General features: G+C 40.5%; 1 protein-coding gene across 1 annotated transcript in view; it reads right to left on the bottom strand.

The window, feature by feature from the left end:
* Window positions 1-4,249: 4,249 nt before the first annotated feature.
* DTWD2 (DTW domain containing 2) overlaps window positions 4,250-21,090 on the bottom strand; it is a 178,916-nt gene continuing 162,075 nt past the window's right edge. The window contains exons 5-6 of the mRNA XM_019555202.1: window positions 17,298-17,426; window positions 4,250-8,278 (exon numbers count right to left, since the gene is read on the bottom strand). Coding sequence (XP_019410747.1) covers window positions 8,108-8,278; window positions 17,298-17,426 — 300 coding nt within the window. The 3' untranslated portion in view covers window positions 4,250-8,107. The remainder of the gene's footprint in view (window positions 8,279-17,297; window positions 17,427-21,090) is intronic.

The following is a 21,090-nucleotide window of genomic DNA, read 5'->3' as shown; positions in this document are numbered from 1 at the left end:
GTGATAGACAGCCTAGCCCTCAGATACCACCGAATTGGCACTGAAGAAAACACCTGGGATTACCATCTCACCAATCTTAAAAAGGCTTTCACGCAACAAGGACACTCCTCCAGAGAGACAGATCGTGCATTTGAAAGAGCCATATGGATACCACATGAAGAATTGCTGCAGTACAGAAGAAACCCCCCCACAAATCATACATCACTGGTTTTGACATATCACCCCTCCCTCGAACCCATACGGAAAATCCTCAAACAACTGCAACCCGTACTAGAAAGAGACCCTATTCTTAAAGAGATCTTCCCAAAACCACCCATCCTAGCCTTCAAACAAGCACCGAACCTCACTAACCTCATCACCAGAAGCAAACTTCCTCAGGCCCAGAACACACCAAATGGATCCAGACCATGCCACCACAAGAAATACAAAACCTACCAACACATCTCCACCAACCCCATAATTACTACACCCCACAACAGAACCATCAGCATTCCTGGATCTTACAGCTGTGCCTCCAGAAATGTAATATCTCTCACCCTGTGTACCAAATGCCTCAATGGAAAATACGTAGGAGAGACCAAACAACAACTGTGCACCAGAATGAACGTACGCCGGAAATCTACCAAAGACAGGAATACCCAATTACCTGTGGGGGGCACATTTCTCACAAAACCATTCTCTCTCCAATCTCTCAGTTCTAATCCTCAAAGGAAAGTTACAAAACACTTCTCAGAGATGAGCCTATGAACTCCACTTCATCAACCTCCTGGATAAAAAAAAAAAAAATCATGGACTAAATATAGACATTGGATTTATGACACATTATAACCTGCCTGACATCTGACTCCTCAGGTACCTCTCCACTATCTAACTGCTACATTCACCCCTCTTCTCCCAAACACGCAGCCTGTCTCTCACCCACTGACTCCTCAATTTACATCTTCACTGACTGCCTATCTTACATGCAGACTAGTCCAGTCTCTGGCTTCTTTACAATTCATTCCATCCAGGAAGAGCATACACCAACTGCAGAGACTTCCTCAGCCTGATGAAGGGTTTTTAAACCCAAAAGCTTGCCAAAAAATTGTTTTCCAACTATTTAAGTTGGTCTAATAAAAGATATCATATATACGCAAAGAACCTTGTCTTGCCTATAACTTGATACATTAACATACCACACTGTCATTCTTTTCTTATTACATACTGTTAGTAACTATTATGGAAATGAAGCAGGTTCAAATTTAAACTATGCTCTTGCAAACATTTATACAAGCCCCAAACAGTAATAAAGCATTTCTTCATGTACCCCAGTATAACCCATCTAAAGAAATGAAAACTCATCTTTTCCCCAATCGCAACAGGTGTATTTTGAAATATGCTTACAACATTTGTGGGGAAGAAGGTATATGAAACTAAAACTAGTGTCTATTTTAGACAAACAACACAACGTTAAAAGCTGGATAGTTAATTGCCAATAATCTGTCAAATTCTGCAAGGTACAGAAACCCCATGATGGTACTCAGCTCCCAATGATGAGGACAAATTTTACAGTGTTGCTTTGGTCTTCTTTAAAGAACACTGTCTGCAGATTTATTATTATTATTATTATTATTATCATCATCATCATCACAGCATTTAGTGTTTCAATTAAAAAAAAAGTTTAGATCAAGGGGCCTAATTTCTACCACAATTCAAAACTGCCATCTGCCCTACACAGATGGTGCACAGTGACAAGTTGCAAGGTGCTCAACTTGCTACTTACCTGGTCTGGAGAAAAGCAAGGTTGCATCTGACCCTGCATACACCATCTTCTGTCAGTGAGGCAGCACTGTACCTAGACTCCTGGCAGCCCCAGATAAATTTTTAGTATCGGGCCCTCCTTCAGCAGAGATAACAATAATAATAATTTAAAAATTACAATTTTTCAGGCCCCCTTACTGTCTGGGCCTCAGGCAGCCACTCAGTTCACCCATGTCTGTGTCTGGCCCTGAACTGAACTGAGACGTAATTGTCAATGATATGCAAATGAGGGCAGTGAACACATATAGGTGAGGATGAATATGTGATTATATCATAAATAGAGAGAAATGACAATGCTGCAGGTTTTGGAGCTATGCCTGCCTATATAACTGCAGCAGTTTGCCAGTTGCTCTGTGAAGAATAAGGCTTCTCCACAGAGGTCACAATGGTCAGTTGACAACATCCTCTTGGAAATAGAGACGCAAGTCCGGAGAAAATATTCACATAGCCTTATCTATTAGGGCTGTGCAAAGCTTCAGTCGCTGATTCAATTTGGAGGAGATTCAGCCCGACTCAGTGGCCATATCTCCAAATCTGGGTTGAATCAGAAGACCCATTAATCTCTCTGAATCGAATAGGAATCCTCTGAAATGACTTCGAGAGATTTGGAGAGTTGGTCGTAGATACAGCTTTATGTTTTTTCTACATACTTCGAGGTACCAGGCATGGCTTGTGAACACTGAGATGGTGGGGCTGATGGAGAATCCCATGGGAGCGCAGGGCGGTCCCCCGTGCGCTTGGCAGCAGACCCAGAAGTGGACCAGAAGCACTTTTGGTCCCCTTCCGGGTTCACTGCGGAGCACACAGGGAACACCCTCCTGGGTCTGGGGGGACACTTGCGGCCCCCGCCGCTGCCAATTGCTGGGTTGGGGAGGCGCGGCGGCGTGGGACCCGCATGCTTGGCAGTGGACCCAGAAGTGGACCGCCAATGTGAGAAAAGCTAACCGCACCTTGTCATGCATCCACAAATGCATCACAAGCAAGTCCAAGGAGGTGATCCTTTCCCTCTGTATGACACTGGCTAGGCCACAGGTGGAGTACTGCGTCCAGTTCCGGGCGCTGCACTTCAGAAGGGATGTGGCCAGCATCGAAAGGGTCCAGAGGAGGGCCACTCACATGATCAGGGGAAGCAAGGCAGGCCCTACGAGGGAAGGCTACGGGACCTGAACCTGTTCAGCCTCCACAAGAGAAGACTGAGAGGGGATCTGGTGGCTGTCTATAGACTGGCCAAGGGGGACCAGCAGGCAGTGGGAGAGTCTCTGTTCCCCCAAGCACTACGGGGAGTAACAAGGAATAATAGCCATAAGTTGACTGAGAGTAGATTCAGGCTAGACATCAGGAGGCACTACTTCACAGTCAGGGTGGCTAGGATCTGGAACCAACTTCCAAGGCGAATGGTGCTTGCTCCTAGGGGGGTCTTCAAAAGTAGGTTAGATAGACACCTTGCCAGGGTCGTTTGATTGCAGTACTCTTTCCTGTGCAGGGCAGGGGGTCAGACTTGATGATCTGCTCAGGTCCCTTCCAACCCTACCAACTATGAAACTATGAAGTACTTCCAGTCCACTTCCGGGTTCAATGCCAAGCCTGTGGGGAGGGGGGAAGCCCTGTGCTCCTGCAGGACACTCCATCCCCCCCACCATGTCAGTGTTCATGAGCCATGCCTGGTACCGAGGTATGTTGAGAAAACATATAAAGCTGTGTGTATGGTTCTCTGAATCAGAATCCAATCTTCAGATCTGGATTTGGCGTAAATGAATCGGGACAGTGATCCAAATTAGTGAATCAATTCACTGTCCCCCGAATCGGGCCAAATATGAATCTGAACCGAATATGGCCCGCTTCGCAAACCCATATTATTCATGCTACCAAGACAAAGCAGTTGCCCGCAACTGCACTGTGCAGACAAAGCAAGCTGCTAAATCAGTTCTAGAATTAAGGAAACATCAAGCCAAAGTGCTGAAACTAAAACTTCCGACTAGTCATATTGTAGCTGTGGAGAAGGCTCTCACTTAAATCCTACTCCATGGGATTCCCACAACCCAGCACAATACTGGACAGTTTCTGAGAGCAATGTAACACTGTTGCACATCTGTTTGTGGTGGTAGGAATCACCTGCAATGCTTACCATACACAATCTTACCACAAGCAAACTGCCATATGTACAAGTGGACCAGAGAGGAATCTGTTTTTTGCACCGTCTTCTACACAGGGATTTGGGCTTCATGTAGACCTTCATGAATAGCACACTGAAAGACCTGGCACAGAATTTGGCTTCCACACCAGGAACAGCCTGGTGGACCCAAACTCAGTGCAGTGTAGAACCAATCACAAATGGTCAAAACAGCCTTGTCTTCTACCATCTGGGCAAAAAGTAATACTTTGTGCACGTGCGTTCACCCATTTATGTAAATCCCAAAATTTCTCTAGAGGAAAAATCACCGAGCCAAAATACACTTTCTAAAAAAAGTTGTTTAATTAAATTTCTCAACAAAAGAAATGGTAGAAAACAATATAGCTTGAACCTCTTAAATCCAATGTAGCAATACAAAGGAAAATCATTTTACCTACAAATAATGTTTTATCTTATTCATATCAATGGAACATTTATTTTTTTAATGAAAAACTAATAAAAACCTGAACTGCTTTGTAATAGTTCATCATTATCTTCTAGCTGGAATTTGACAGGTTTAAGATGCAATGAAGGTTAAGTATTGCTAGTAACAAATGTTCTTTTTGGACCAATGTTAAATTTAAAACTTTCTAGAATGAATGGAATTCTTCTTTCAAGAGAATATAAAAGTGCAAAGGTTTAGAAATGCCTGCACCTTTAAAAGTAACTACATTAGTCTGTTATCACATGCAATTTTTGCTTTCAAAATTTATACTGAAATATTTGTCACTTTAAAACACTGTAGGGCATTACAATCTCCTTCATCAAAGGTATCAATGTCACCAACATACATGCTGCAATGTCACTGATTCCCTAACGTATCATTCAGTGGCATGTCGAGGGCAGAATGTATTTATGCAGTAATATTAAAAGTGCAAAGTTGACAAGAGGAGAAGGACAAAACATTAAAGGAAAATGCATTGTATTAATATGTTTCTTTAAAGTTCACTTTCATGCTAGTGTTTTAAACTTCAAGGAACTTTTGGTAAGTGACAGTAAAAAAGACTAACTATCAGAGCAAATAATAAAAGGTTAATTAAATTCCCTCTAATTAAAGTGACTTAGGGAAAGTGAAAAACAGTTTTTCAAGCTCAGGTGCAGTAAAACAAGTTAAGATTTGGTCAGCACCTTTTGTTTTAGTATGTAAATCGTAATATGCAATTGTGATCCTTATAGACTTAAAGCTGAGCTTTATAAACTCTGCTAAGGTTTGTCAATTCAATGTAATTTTGTTTAAAAATAAATGTATCCATTTGAAGGACACTGCTGAGCATCATAACTAAGATTAAATACTGAAATAGTAAGTCAATTTTCCAGCACAATTTACAGAACAAAAATGTTGCTTACAAGAATAAATTATAATGGCCCAAGTAATCTCAATTTTTATACATACAATGCTGCATCTACAAATAATTCTGCTTACCTTTTGCCCACATTAAATTGGAGTTATATACCTGTTTCATATACAAATTTTGCCTCTAAATACTCTTTATTTTCATACAAAATAAATTCAATATCAACATTAAATTGGGATTATATACCTGTTTCACATACAAATTTATCCTCTTAATACTCTTTCCACACATAATAAATTCAATACCAAATTATCTTGGTGCAAAATTATACCTATAAAAACACAGGCTAGACCTGAAAGTTTGGCCCTAAATGTGTTTAAAAAAATTCTTCCTGCCTATGAGTGATTAGTGGAAAGGGGATTTAGAAGGGACATAGAGAGTAAAGAAAACATAATATAAGGAAATATTCTGAGTAATTTACAAGAAAGGACTGAAGTAACTGAACTGAACACAGGATAAAGTTCAAGTCACTTCATTCCCTTTAAGTGTTAGAGGTCTTTCAAAATAAGAGTAAAAAAAACCTGATCGTTTAAGATCTAGCTTCATGTGTTAACTCTACTGCAACTGACTACCTGCCCTAGATAACACATTTAACATTATAGCTAAATTGTAAATTACAAAAATCCTCAAAGAAAGCACAATATTAAGATGCTCCTACAAAAAACTAGAACTCTTGGTTCCATAAGTACTATCCATATTAAGATGGTAACGTTTGAAGTGCAACACACCTCATATTTTTTATTTCTTAACTAACTGTTGCATAGTGGTCATATAGTACTTACTGTACATAGAGAATGAATTAACAGAATTAATAGAGACAAGTGTGTTCAACAGTAAAACCTAATCCTACAAACCTTACTTACTTGAGTAATGCCCCCAGAAGTAGTCTCAAGTCAATGAAGCAATTCACTCTTAAGAAGTAGAGGCTTTGACCCTTTCAGAAAGCAAGAAAACCTTCAGGCTGCACACTGAGAATTATTTAGTGTGGGATTATAACTCAATTTAGCAGATTCTTTCTTTGATGTATTAATTCAAAGTCATTTTCAGTTGTTTCAGCTACTGATACAACATTTCCTTTGTTCTCCAGAATTTGAAACCCTATTTTATAAAAAAAGAATTTAGTCCTTCTGATATGGAAACTAACCTTCACATTGGGGGCTGGGGGTGTACTGCTATCCTTGTCAAGTCTCAAAATATGCAGAATGAAAGAACAGTAGCAAAACAACAGTGAGTGTCCTCCATTTATATCAACGCTACAAACCCTAATTGTCACTACTGAATTATGAGTACTTTCCTAATTCCCTGAAAAATACACCTATATAAAAATATTTATATTAGATATTTTTGCTGTAAAAGTCCTCACTGCTAATACAGAAATACTGTATTGATGCAAATATTAGATTTAGATGACTTGTATCAGCCAGGGTTGACAACAACCAGCTAAATCAAGTTCCTAACCTATACCAAGATTAAGGAAGAGCCCAGGCTAGGTGGGGGCTAGCCAAATCAAGTTAGATAAACCTTGATCTAAAATTTGACCTCCCTCTAATTCAGAGAAATCCCACAGGTATTTAAATGCTGGTGACCATGTAGAGTCTTGTCTACAATGAAAGTTTCTGCAATCTCTCTTTCTTGATAGCATTAGCCATAAATTACTAGTTGACAAAGCCCAAGAATAACAGCTGAAGTATCAGAGAACATATATACATCAGCCACTTTTATCACTGTTTCCTGAGGAATTTGACTCAGTTTTTCATAGCTGTCTGGCAAAAACAGAGACTTAATTTCAGCAGCTTTTAATCAAGTTACAAAAAAGCTGTTTCACAACAAAGATAGCTGACCTTTGTCCTGTTAGCACTTCTTCTGTTGGGAGAACAGTGTGGTAATACTAGTTCTGCTTTTCCAAAAATGATTTCACTAATGTGGATAAGTGTATTTACATGGCGTAACTATAAATATCCAACATTTAGTGTCCCCTAGCTCTGACTCCAAATTCAACAGGAATACATGCAAGTTCCACTACCAAAGGAGTAAACAAGAGGGGTTACAATGTGCTCACTGAGTCAGAATGGGTTGAGGAGTCTTGCCCAAGTGTCGGAGAGCAGAACCTGGTCTACAAGTCAGGTGAACACATCTCTTTCAACATTCTCTTTATTATCAAAAAATCTTAACACACACATACTAACTCAACTTAATCAAAACTACTGAATAAAGTAGACAGGCTCAAACTAGGCTTACCACATGATCATATACATCATTTTAAACAAGGCATCAGTCTAATAAAATACGAAAGAGAACCCTCAAAAAATTAAAACAAAAATATTCAAGTCACAGTGCCTTATGCTGAAGTTCACCATAAGACATAGGCATTTGCTGTTGACTACTGTAATTATTAAAATTAAAATACCCTTAAGCAATTCAATATTTCTTTGAAAAACAGTCCTTGCCTGTGCCATTATCTCTTCAATACTGACATAAGCTTCCACAAATTAAAACTATCCAATCATACTGGGGATCATACTCTTACTCTAGAAATAACACAACTAAATTTCTCTCTGCATTCTTCCTTCCCTCTACAGGGGGGTTATCAATACAGTAGAACACATGGACTTTTATGAGATTAAATATGCTACGTTTTACTGTAGCTGGCAATGTTGGTAAACAGACTCCTGAATACAAAGGGTCTAGGAGGTAGTCTGTTACCAGACTGATGGCTGTTTGTACCAAATATGTACCAAATTGTGTGCATTAGCTACAAAATAATATTTCATATACAGCCTTTCTAGATTTTAACATTATTCACCAAGAGTTCCATTCTTCTGAGTTTGCGTTTATTCTTTGGCATGGGCTTGTCATATAACCCATTTTTAAGAAGATGTTCTTTGCTGTGATGGATCTGAGCACCATGCTGAAGCTGGAAAGAACACAAAGCTTGTAGAGGACGAAGTATAGTCTGTAAAAAAACAGGAGAAAATTTGTTTTTAAATTTATTCTTTGAGATACCTTGTTATCCAGATTTTATGTACAGGGACTACCATTAATATACCAAATTATCTCACAGTCCACTTTACAATAACAAAAGGCCCAAAACATGCCCATGATTTACCTACACAAAATGCCCATCATCCATGGATCTTCTTACATGCACAAGCAGGAAAACGTGAGATGTCACCACACACTGCAAAACATTATTTCTTGAGCCCCGTGACATACTTGGGGTAAAAGGACAAGCCAAGGAAGGCTGGCTAGGATCACAAAGGACCCAATATATCCCCCTAATAACCCTGTGCAGATTCTTTTGGATATGCAATTGAGGTTCATCTGACCCATGTCCCTAAACCCCCATTTTCATATCCTTGCTCAGCAGGCTCTTGGTTCCACTCCTCTGGACTCCTAGTCTGCCTAGCATACACTCCCAACTATTTGCAGTTCACTCTCCACAACTGTGGTTATTTGTGCCAACCTCTTTGTCCAGCCAGTCTCGTTTTTTCTTAATCTGATTCTTTAGTCAGTCAATCTCAGTACCCACTACTCACTCCACGGTTTGCTATCCCATGTACTATACTTCAGTGTTAGGACATGAAATTTGGTGGATGTTGGCCTCTGTGCAAGGGACATGCATTTGCCACTTCTGTGAAAATCTGCTCAAATGTGGCAAAACTAAACCTTTGCAAATCAAACTGAAATTGTTCAAATGCTCAGTAAGACATGCTGAAGCTGCTCAGCTAACTTTTCTAGGGATTCTGTATGCGCTGAACATGTTCCAGTCTACAACTAAAGGTTGGTGCTAGGTGGACCATGAAGCAACTGAGCAGGCGCCGTCTCTTTTCCTGTGCTTTCAGTGACATTTCTGTGCAGCCCAGTAAGTATGAAAGAGGAAGTTGCCTGATCTGAATGTGAAAGAGCAAAGGCTTTGAAAAGGAGTCAAGTGTGACAACACTGCCTTGCCTGTTAAATACCCGTCTCTGGGAACAGAATTCACAAATTAAGTTTCTTATCTAGTGAGTGGGGAGCTAAACACCTAATAACTGAATTTACAACACTGAGTAGAGGGGTGCCTAAGGTAGTCAAGAAACAGGAGGGGTTTGTCTGAAATTCTGCTCATTTCCTGGACTACCTGCAGCCCTAAATAAGGTGGCTCGGTGAGACTTCAATTCACACTTTGAAACAACTCCATGGACTTATGCACCCAACTACTTGTGTGTTCAGTGCTAGGTACAAGAATCTCAGGGCTGGTTTACAATCAGAGTCTGCTTCAACTGGCCTCTGCTGTGTTGGGGGAACCATGCTGCTGGCTCATGGGAACAACTCCCAGGTACTAAGGGCCTAATTTTACAATAGGATTCCAGCTATGTAACAGGCATTCTTTCTTGCTCTTACAAATCAGTTGGTCTCTTGATTTTTGTTTGTTTGTGATGCTCAGCAATTATTTTCTTAATTTATGTTATTCTTTACATGGTTTTTATTTTAAACTTCTGAACAACATGGAACAAAATAAATGGACACTAGGTAAATAATACAGATAGTGTAGTTGAACAATTAGATGCAAATTTTCTTTTACACAGATTATGGTGAGTCCTTCTGGATTTTTAAATGTTTTATACTGAATAGATATAGAATAGCTAGTACCACTATTTCAATCGTTACAGAAAATAAAATCCTTCACAATTATCAAATTAACAAATTAAACAAATATTTGTCTCAATGAACTGGATTTGGCCCCTAATACAAGTCAATAGAAGCCTTTCCTTTGGACTTTGGACCAGGTCCCAATTGATGCAGAAAATTGAAGACCGTAATTGTAGGCTGAGGCAGTGATTTCAACCAGGGTGCTACTGCACTCAGCCCACGTGTGATGTAAGGCACTCTCCTACCCCAATCCGGCTCCATCTGCCTGCTGCAGCATCTTGCAGACCAGTGGCATTCCTGGCTACTCCTTTGAGGACTACTGCTACTGCTGCCATCTCCTGCCCTCCAGCATCTCTGTGCTGTCCGACTGCACTGAGCAGTGCACTCTGCTATGGGCAGGCAGGCAGATGTGTGGACAAAGGCATGTTTTTCAGCTCAGCTCTCACCCTGTAGTGTCTCCCATGCTCCCCAGGCCAGCCAGAGGGGCCACAAGGGCAGGTGGCTTTGGTAACTGGTATGCACAACCCCAGGGGAAGCAGCCTTGGTCACAGGGACCACCCTTGGCCCCTCACTTATGGACTGGAGGTGGGGAAGAAGGGCAAGTGGTTGAGAGGGCCCCCACTGCCCTCCCCTGGCACTAGCTGGATCAGTGTTTCTCAATTCTTTTAGCCTCAAGGAAGCTCTACATTACTTTTACTGATCTAGAATCTAAATTCAGAAATATCAACAAGCACCCCAGGCTACTGCTAAGTTGAGAAAAGTTATGAAGGCCTGCCTTGAGGCTAAACTGGTCTGAGACATATTTACGCGCGCACACACACACCCTCCCCCAAAAACTAATGTTCAAGCTCTTCTTTCAGAATGCTGATTTCTAGTAGTAAATCTTCCTTTATTCTAAAATGCAGCAGCAAGCTAATGAACCTGTGAACTTTAATTCTGCATTAAGGCCTGGCTCCCAACTAATTTGTAAAAGACCACAACTTACTGCCACCACCACTTCCAAGAAGGTTGCCTGGGACTTGCTGAGCAGAAAGACAGATGTGGATCAAAAGTGTGAGGACTATAAATGGAGACTGAGTAGGTAAGGTCTGGGACAAAGTTCTAGAGATGAAAAAAAGACTTGGGATTGCGATACAGATGTCATGACTCTCATGACTATCAACGAATATAGGAAACCTACCGGACTTCAAACTAACACATCCAACCTACCTCTCTTTAACAGTATTAGGGTAACTGTCAAATTCAGAAAGTTTATTGGCAAAAACACAAGTCACTTTCAAATAGATTTTAAAGGTTATGAGCTAATTCTTTGGTGTGGTGCAGCCATTTTTTGTCACTCCACACCACCATGTACTGTTCCATACGCCACTTAATTTAGTGCAAGAGTGAAATTCTGCTGGCAAACAACTGCAGTAGCTGCACATCAGCCGCACCCCATTGTTAGAAGAGTAGAGTATGTAGCTGGGGAACAAGAGACTAGGGCTGCTCTTCTACAAGATTACTATCAATCTTTTAAGAAGCTTCTGTCACAAAGAAGCATCTGCAGCTGAAAGAAATTACAGTCCCAGCATGTCTGGAAGGGTATGACTAGACAGAGTGGACAACAGGATCTGATAATGTTAAAGGTGAGTTCCAAAGCTGCCTATACAGAGAGTTTCACTGATCTTTATAGAGTGTATTTCAGAGATGATAGGATCTGGCCCTATGTTACTAGCCTTAGATCTTTTTTCTGAAAAGCTAATTACCATAAATATTTATAACACCAGCAAGAAAACACTGAGAACACTGAGGACATTTTAGTGTCTTGACAGAGTCTTCCATCACAGATCAGCAGGATCACAACTTGCAATGCAAAGGCTAATGTCTGATTAGTATTCTTTGACCTAGAAGGTTGAACAAACTCAAGAACTGTCACATCCCAAATTCCTCCAATGATACTTGACAGTTTTAAGCTGATTAGTAGAAAGAAGTAAGCCAGTGGGTCACACCATGTGGCTAAAGGACTACTCCAAGTCAATGGAGCAAACTTACAAAAGCATTTTATCTTCAAGTTAGCTGAGAGGGTTGGTCAGGTCATCTCTGCAGTGTAGCTTTTGGTAGAAATTATTTCCATATAGAGCTATTAATTGCCTGCCTGGAATTTGATTAGACCGGTCTTCTAAAAGTTGCAGTGTACTTGTGCAGTGCTCTGACTGTACAAAAACATTTTAACCTATTTAAATATTTAAAATAACAAAAAATTGCCAGTAACCTCTCTGTAGTGACTAAGTGTGACTACATATAAAAGCAAATGTATCACATCTGACCAGCTACTAAAACTTTCTAGTGTTTACTGGACAATCCAACTGTTGGTAAATTGGTAACTTTTAACTCTATCTCCATACCAGCCACATACTGCAGTATGTGTCCCATATACTTAACACCAGACAAACACAGTTACTAAGATAAATCAGGGCCTGAACTAGAGATGCTCTATCCAAAATTTCCTTCAACCTTGAAACACATATTGAAAATGCTATCTTCTTCTCCTTGTTGATAAATTTTAACTAAAGCTATTTTTATATATAGTCTACTAACTATACTACATTATTCTTCCATGAGTTAGTAACTTCAAAAGGCTAGAAGCAGACGTGATTCAGTCCTGATCTCAGGCGTCAAATGAGATTGTTTGAGTGTTCTGCTTTTGATGGGCTTCATATCATGTAACACAATCCGTTACATTTGCAAACATTGAAAATTGGTCCAAAACTTGATGTAACAATGCAAGGTATGGGGTCAAACCCCAAAACATCAACAATCAGCAAACCAAAGTGATGGGTCTCGTTATTGCTAGGCTAACTCTTCAGTGGGTACACAAGACAATTCGGAGAAAAAAGGGAATTGAAATGTTCCTATGATAGTTCTATTCTCAGATGAGAACATCTTTATTCTCTAAAATGTAATTAAAGTGTAAGGTTTAGAAGTTATAAAGAGCCTATCAATTTGGTTTCAATCATCATTAAGAAAGTAAACAAGAAGACAGAAAGCACATTTTGAAGATTTGGCAAAAAATCTGGATTTTAAATACTGATTGCCACAACATTCACTGCTGATTAAACACCAATAATCTAACTTTTGGATCCATGAAAATCAGATAAAAGAATGATTATAGGCTGAAATAGCTGCATGTTTTAAACATTTTCTTCTGCTACAAAAATATCAAGCTTACACTTACAAGCTACTTGGATGATAAAGTAAATGTGGCTGTGTAAAAGTGAGGTAGCTGTGATGGTCCAGAAATTATGCAAGAGGCAAAGAGTTCTTAGGGTGATATCTTTTATTGGACCAGCTGCATAGCTAAGATACAGTTAAAACAAGCTTTCAAATGCAAGACATTTTTCATTTGGTCTGATCAGTGCAAGCCAAGCACAACTTAGTAAAAAAGCAGCTGTAGGAGGGGGAGAGGGAATTTGCCTAGAGTAGCAAACAAAACTAGTAGAAGAAAGAAGCTCATTACCCGGAGATCAAATCTATGATAAGGGAGGATGATCATTCCCACTTTTTATGTATGGAAAGAATTCAGGAGTGAGGTAGCTTATAGTGCTTATAATTATTTTCGGTAGAGGGCCACTTACCAAGTTTGGCAAGCTATTGAGGGCTGCATAGGTAGCCCCACCCCTTGATAACTGCTCTGCCCCTTGATCACCATCTAAGGACTGGAAGTTTTGCCCCCTAACCCCTGACTTTTGCCACCAGAAATCCCTCCCATTGCCCCCAGAAGTACTCCTTTTAGCTGGGGGTTTTGCCATCTTGAAAACCAGAAAAATACCAAATTATATTCTAAAAATTGAATACCTACAACATTCATTGATTTGATTTCAAAAAATATTTTTGTCCTGATTTACTTGTCTTTGTGTAGTATACATAGATGTGTTTGCACAATAGCTTAAAATGAAGTCTTACTCTTGTATAGTGTGGGGGGGTTATAGATTTCTGGGGGGCTGTGGGTATGTGAGGGAGGGTGGACAAGTGTGGGGTGAGGGAGCATGTGGCGGGGGTGTGGATGGGTATGGGGACACTTTGTCTCTCCCTCCCTCATTGCATGCACATACATACTCTAACTCTCTCTCCCCCATTGCTCTCTCTGCGTGTCTCTCAACCCCTGTCCCTCCCTCCCTCATTGCACGGATGCGTGCCCACATGCACCCCCTCCCCCCATGGCTCCTAGCTCCAGGATACTGACATGGGCCTGTGCTCCCATGGTCCGATGATGCATCCAGGAGCCACGTGGTGCGGGAGAGGCTGGCGGGCAGCAAAGTGGGGAAAGCAGGGGCAGGCAGGGGGTGAGTGGCAGCGAGCAGGCAAGGGAGTACATTGACAGCTGGGTGGGAGCGCAAGGCCCATGTCAGTGTCCCAGGGCCAGCACCGTCGGGGCTCAGGGTGAGGCTGCAGGAGCTCAGGGCTGGGTTGGCAGGGGCTCTATGGAGCTGGGCTGGCTCCCCCTTCTCCCTGCTGGCATAGCCCAGTCTGGCCACGCACTCCTGCAACCCTGCTGTGGGCCCCGCCAGTGCTGGCTCCAGGACACCGGTGCGGGCCCTGTGCTCCTGCCCAGCTGCTACTGCATTCCACATACCTTCTCGCTGCCACTCCCCCTCACCTGCTGCAGCCATTTCCCTGCTTTCCTACATGCTGCCACTATGGCTCCAGCACCACGTGGTTCCTGGATGCATGGCCGTGACCACAGGACTCAGCAGGAGCCAGCCAGGCCCCAAGGCCTGGGGTGATTGTCCACAGTCCTCCTCTCCCCCCCCGCTACTTTCTTTTTTCCCCCCTCTCCAGCGCAGGGAGGCAGGAACAGCCCCAGGGTCCCAGGCCAGAAGCCTCTGGTAGGCAGAGGCTTCTGATTGGGGGTGGGGTGGGAGGGTGCTGGGGTTGGAGCGGGGCTGGGCAGGCATTGCTGCTGGGCTCCTAGTTCCTGCCACTGGCTTTCCCTGTGTCCTACTGCCCCTGGCTCCTGTCATCTTTGACAGGCATCCAGGGGCAGATAAACATTACATTTTCTAAATTTTTTAGGGACCCCACAGGCTGGATAGAATGGCTTGGAAGGCTGAATCCTTTTAAAAGGTGTTAGGTAGATTTCTGTTGAGTATGAGGATGGTGAGGTCAAAGACAGTGGTTGTTCTGTGAGATACACTTCTAAGGGTGCATCTGTTCTTATTTTTTCTGTGCGAGTTCATTCTGGGGCATAGTTACTCTTTAGTTTCACTCATGTACTAGCCATGAGGGCATTTGATAGATTGGATCGTGTACATTCCATTTTGAAAAGGAACCATGGATTGTACTGATTTTGCTATGTGGGGTATTGACTGCAGTAGCAGCAGAGATATGGTGACAGGTTAAGCATTTCTTGTTAAGGTAAAGCTGTATCGCACTTGATGCCTGTTGGGCAGTTAGGAGTATGCTTCTCATGATAAGCTGCGCACGGTCAGGCAGTTGTTTGAAGCCAGGAGTAAAAGGGCTGGGAATATTTTTCATAGGAGAGTACAGGTATTCTAGAATGAGACAGTGGGTGTTGTAAGAAGTGGATGATGCTGGTATTCTGAGTCCTAAGAAATCCTTGCCTCTCACAAAGTAAAGAGGGGAATTCTCCATGTAAATGCATCATACTAATGAACTGTGCCTTTATTGCAGGTTGTTGTTCCAGTAATTAAAACTTGTTCAGGTCTGAGAAATTAGAGATAAAAAGTAGCTGAAGAAACATGTTTATACACATCCATTATAACATTATATATTGTAAATATTATTTGTATGGCTTAGGGTGAATAAGTTTTTCAATCAGGAATGCCAAATGAACTCAGAAAAGCATCAGATATGGTTGTAAAAGTGCATACATTTCCAGCATATACACACTCTATTTGCTACAACATATTTACAAAACAGTGTATTTTCTACTGATTTCATCGCTTGAATTCTATTAGTGACTCAAGAATACTCGGAGGTATCTGAAACCATTACAAATGGAAATAAATCCAAGTGAGGGTTGGTGGATGGACAGACAGACAGTTACATTTAGATTTACTCTTATGATCTCATTTAGAAGGAGAAGAAGAAAGATCGTATGACAGACAGGGATGGTATGAGTGCCAGCGAAGGGGAATGGTGAAAAGAAGCAGGCACTGGAGCGGGACAGAATAAAGACACTGTGAGCGAGGAGAGTAAGAATTGCTAGAAACAAGTGAAACCGACTGAGGAGGGAGAGAGTGGTTTGCAATTCAGGAAGAGGGAATTCAAATACCGTGATATGACACAGGAATCTGAAGGTTGCAGACCTTGGCCATGGACTCATTTCTACTAATAAGATTGTATTGTACAGCTATTCAAGTTAATGTGGGAGGGGATGGATGTACCTGGTTTGACGAGGTAGAACTTTTTTGCAGAAACGCCCTTTTTCTTCTGCAAGAAACCCCTTGAACAGCTGTATCCTCTATCTTTGTGCTGGAAAACAGGCTTTTCTCCCAGCACAAATGTAATGCCTGTATGTGGCCCATGGCAGAACAGAAGCAGTGAATAGGGAAGTGGGAGATAATGACTGAGAAGGATGCTAAAGGAATGAGCATGTAAAGAGAAGAGGCTGGGATACAGCTGTGCTGATAATTAAGCATGTATTTCATCAGTCTGGTACTCTACATATACAAGAAAAGTTAGAAGAAACATTCAGGAAGACATTCTGATTTCATTCAACTTTTATGATGCTAGGGCATTTCCCTGTACTGAAGGAAATGTTATGACACTAATATTTTGGATTGCTTCCCTTCTGCTTGTTGCTACCATCCAAAAATCATGTCCAAATTTATCTTAGCCAACTTCTTATCATGAAAGAGCTAATCTAATTCAGCTATAGACATGACTAGAAAATAATGTAACGCCACAGGCAAACTGCTAGCACTTAAAACTGTGGTGTCTTACAAGCTCCCTCAGCAGTTTGACAAAGATATTGAGTATTATGAAGGAGAGAATGGAGCCTTTGGGAATTCTGTAAATGATCCCTATAATGGATTTTGATAAGATTAGAGTTAACAAGTGCCTGAAAAAAAAAAGTTTTCTGTTAGTACTCTCTAGGTACAGTTTGTAAAGAAGGAACAGAACATTATTTCAGTACACAGCTGTTTACTACCTTTAAGTCCCTGAGGTGAAATAGCAGGATCTCATGATCTTATTCAGGTATATGTGAAAGAAATGAGCTATGTCCCTGGGTTCTGGAGAACCCTCAGTCAATAAATATGGTACTATTATCTAACATACTTAACCTTCCCCCTATTGTTCCGCTTAATAGCTGGTTTTGTTAAAATTAATTACCTACATACCTCCTGAATAGCATCATTTTTTTCCATGATGGCAAGGGCAGTAGCTGCACATTCAAGTGTAGAAAGGCATCTGTTTGTTGGCTGGGTACGAATTACATATTGACTTGAAATATTTGTTTCCAATTGAACCTGAAAAAAAAAAAAATCCAACATGGGGAAACCAGTTTTTACAATGCAGCAGTCCCCTCCCCCATCCAGCCCCTGGATAATCATTCGCTTTACCTTTCTACTATCCTATACCTAAGAAGCCATTTGTTCTGTACTATTCCTTTTGCACTACTTGGACATCTACAAGTCACAGACATAAACAAGTAACCCACCACTGTGTTTGGTATTGTACAGAGAACAAGATCTCACTCCCCTGTCCAAAGAACATACAATCTAAGTAAAACACAAAAGACCAGTGGAAGATATGGAAAGACAGGGTGAACAAAATAACAATGAGACAAAACTAGAATCTCCACATGAATCAGCTAGAAAAGGAGTTGGCTCTTACACAAGTGACTTAGTTAATTTACCAAGTTAGTAAAGAACTGAGTAGGATTTGAACTGAACAAGAAAACCCAGTTAACAAATATGAGTTCTGGCAGAACAGCTTGGGACAAATGTTCCAAAACTCTAGACCATTTGACGAAAATGTTCTGCTGTCTTGCTCAAGGGACGTCAGCTTGAGTACCTCTGCTAAGCCTGACTGAGGTAGAAGACGCCATCATGATTTGGCAAAAAAAATGTCGTACATTGGCCTACAGAAGGTTTCATGATGGGTGCACCTCTTTGAGTCTCTCTGCATTTTGATCATACTTGAAGAAGCCAGATCCTCTGACTAGATATGCATGGGCAGACCCTGGCACTCTTGATTTTTGGGATTTAACTATCTGGAGTCAAAGTCAGACCCAAAACCTATATGGCTGAACTCTTTTCTTTTAGCTACTGCATCTCTTCAGCAGCATGATGCCTACCGTTAAAACTCAAAATGAATATTCTGGATGGGACATTCAGTCAGAAGATGGCACCTACACAGCCACACAGATTTGTGGCATACATTCATGTAAAGATATTTTAAAAGCTTTTTAAAATAAAATAAAACAAAAAACAAACAAAAAAAAGAACACCACCACTAGCAGGTTTTATAAAAAGGATCCCACCACAACAAATTGCTTATGTTAGTATCTTATATCTGTATTGCCAAGAACATGCCTGGAACTTTACAGGCAGGCACGAAATCAGGGATCTTGCCTCAAAGAGCTAAAAATCTAGGGACAGACTGCAAACCTTGGAAAGAGAACAGCATGCAAAGAAAAGCACTGCAACTGAGCAACAATTCTGGATACAGTAATTTAAATCAAATGTTTTAATGCATTCAAACCTGATTTTCAATATGCTACTTTAATCTGGCCGATTTTTTTCAAAAAATGTTCAGGTAACCAAAAATCAATAATCATTTTTGAAAATTAAGACATTTGGATCTTTTCTATTATTGTTTTTTCCAACATAAAAATACACATTATCCTCATCAACATTGTGGTTTATCTTGTATAAATATACAAGTTCTTTTAGATCCTCATTCCAAGTAAATGTATACACTGCAGAATATAGGGACCTGACCCCAAGAGAAGCTGAATAAAAGTAACTGGCTTCACAACAGCCAGAAAGGCTTACTGCAACTGATTATCTGGGAATATGTAAGAAATATGATTTTAAATCACAGTACTTGTTCTTTTGTAAAAAAAAAGAAATGTGAAAATATGCAAATTAATTGTACAAATTTTCTTCTAAAATAATACAATTAATATACTATTAGAAAAGTCCAAATCCTAGTTTACATTCCATACAAAATTACACATGCTTTTTCATTATATTACACAAATGCATAAAAGTATGATTCCATTTATAAGTACATTGAAGACAGCCACTAAAACTGAATTTATGTTGTTGGAGTATTATTTGTGATGTTTTAGAGAAAAAATATTAAACTAAATTAATGTATATAATTTATTAGGCCACTTTTGTTGGAAACTGATTTACTAACTTAAAAGCATGTTTGAAACTGATTTATTGACTGCCTAAGGAGATAACCACTTTATGCTATCTCAAGTTAAACATTTTCTAAGAAAGATAAATGTCATTCAACCATTAGACTGTCTGCTTTATCAGCTCCAAAAGCTTTTATTACTTTTATAAACAGCTGTTGAAGAATGATAGCTATCATAGCATTTGTTTCTGTGTGAGGAATCAGGTATTATCCATTTATTCTTATAATTTCCATTATCTCCATACGCTTTAAAATATCTATTTTTTTATTATGAGTTATTGTGTATTGTAGCCTCAGTTCCATTGTTTAACATAAATCTGTTAAATCTCCCAATCCTTTGCAAAACAGAGCACTCAATTCCTTTGTACAATAAACCCTAATACATTATTACGGATGGGAAAGCCAGTTTCTATGCGTTTGGATCTTACCTCCAAAGGTCCATTTAAAGAAACCACTTCTCTGTCACCTTCATCTAATCTTACAGATTTAAATCTCTCTTCAGTAAAACCTAGCCCCACTCATATACCTGTATACCCTTCCAGTTTCAACTCCTTTACCCTTCACCTTCTTTTTACCTCTCTCTCATTCTCCCCATTCCCTTCTCTTACCCTCCCAGTTTTGGTATGCCATCCATCACCATACCCTGTCACTCTTTACCAAAATACTCCCAGGTCCTCACTTATCAGGGTTTTGGAAAAATGTAAAACACCAGGGTGCTCATGGCCTCAGTGCTCTCATTAGTACTATGGTTTTCAGGAGCAAGAAGAATGCAAGGTTATCCATGCAAGAGACAAAAAGATATGCAACATCCTTTGAGCTACATTGTGGAAAGGAAGGGAAGAAATAAAGCAGGACTTTTGCAGTACCCTCCTCTCCCCTGCTCTTACCAATGGCAGGTTTTATGGTGTTATAGTGCTTTATGTATTGTGCCTTAAATTGTCTGGGAGGGTTTGAAGTGGCAATTATGAGGATTCATTTGGTTTAAAACTGTCTATGAATGCAGGGGACTGGACTTGACAGACCAGGAGACCCCTTCCAGTCCTGTGTTTCTCAAGCTTTTGAAAAAGAATCAAGTTGGTTTCCCTCAGGAATATTTCTTCAAGTACATGCATTTTGGTGTAAGTGGATACATTTCAGAGGCTGGACCACAGCTCTTCTAAAGCATCATTAAGCCTCTAGCAATGAGGGCTTAGCAGTACCAAGAGGAGAAACACAGAGTCATGAATCCTGTTAAGTTTTGGAGGGTTGCAACATGTCACAAATGTTTTCTGGTATTTTGCTGTGCTGATATTGCAGGTGTGGTCTTGTTGGAAAGCCAATATTACGTTGTATTCTTTTATCTTACTGTTATCCCTGTACAGATTCTGTTTTGCTGTTTATGCATATCTTTATAATTTTGGATATGGTTCAGCCAGGGGACTCATGCATGCATACTTAAAGACAATTTCCCCTCCCAGACACAAGGCAGAAGGAGAAATAATTTGGGGTTCAGAATCCAAAGGCATTGTTTACCTGTAATGGGGAAATCCGCTACTCTATAGCAAAGGCATGAGAGGCATCAAGCCAGAAGAACATTAGAGAAGGAATCCTGGCTACAGAAGCCAGAAACTGTCCTCTATAATAAATCCTCTGGCTGCTTGTTTTCTTACTGATTGCCTTTGGACAGAATGATTTCTGGGCAAGTGATACTCTGGAGAAGCTCTCTACCAACCTTAACATTTCTTCCTAATCCCCCCCAAAGTGTGTGTTGGGAGAAGGGGG

This window comes from Crocodylus porosus, unplaced genomic scaffold (genome assembly GCF_001723895.1).
Source record: "Crocodylus porosus isolate Cpor-Errol unplaced genomic scaffold, CroPor_comp1, whole genome shotgun sequence".
Classification (NCBI taxonomy): Eukaryota; Metazoa; Chordata; order Crocodylia; family Crocodylidae; genus Crocodylus; species Crocodylus porosus.
Note: the sequence above shows the minus strand (reverse complement) of the source record. Positions and strands in the feature narration are given on the sequence as shown.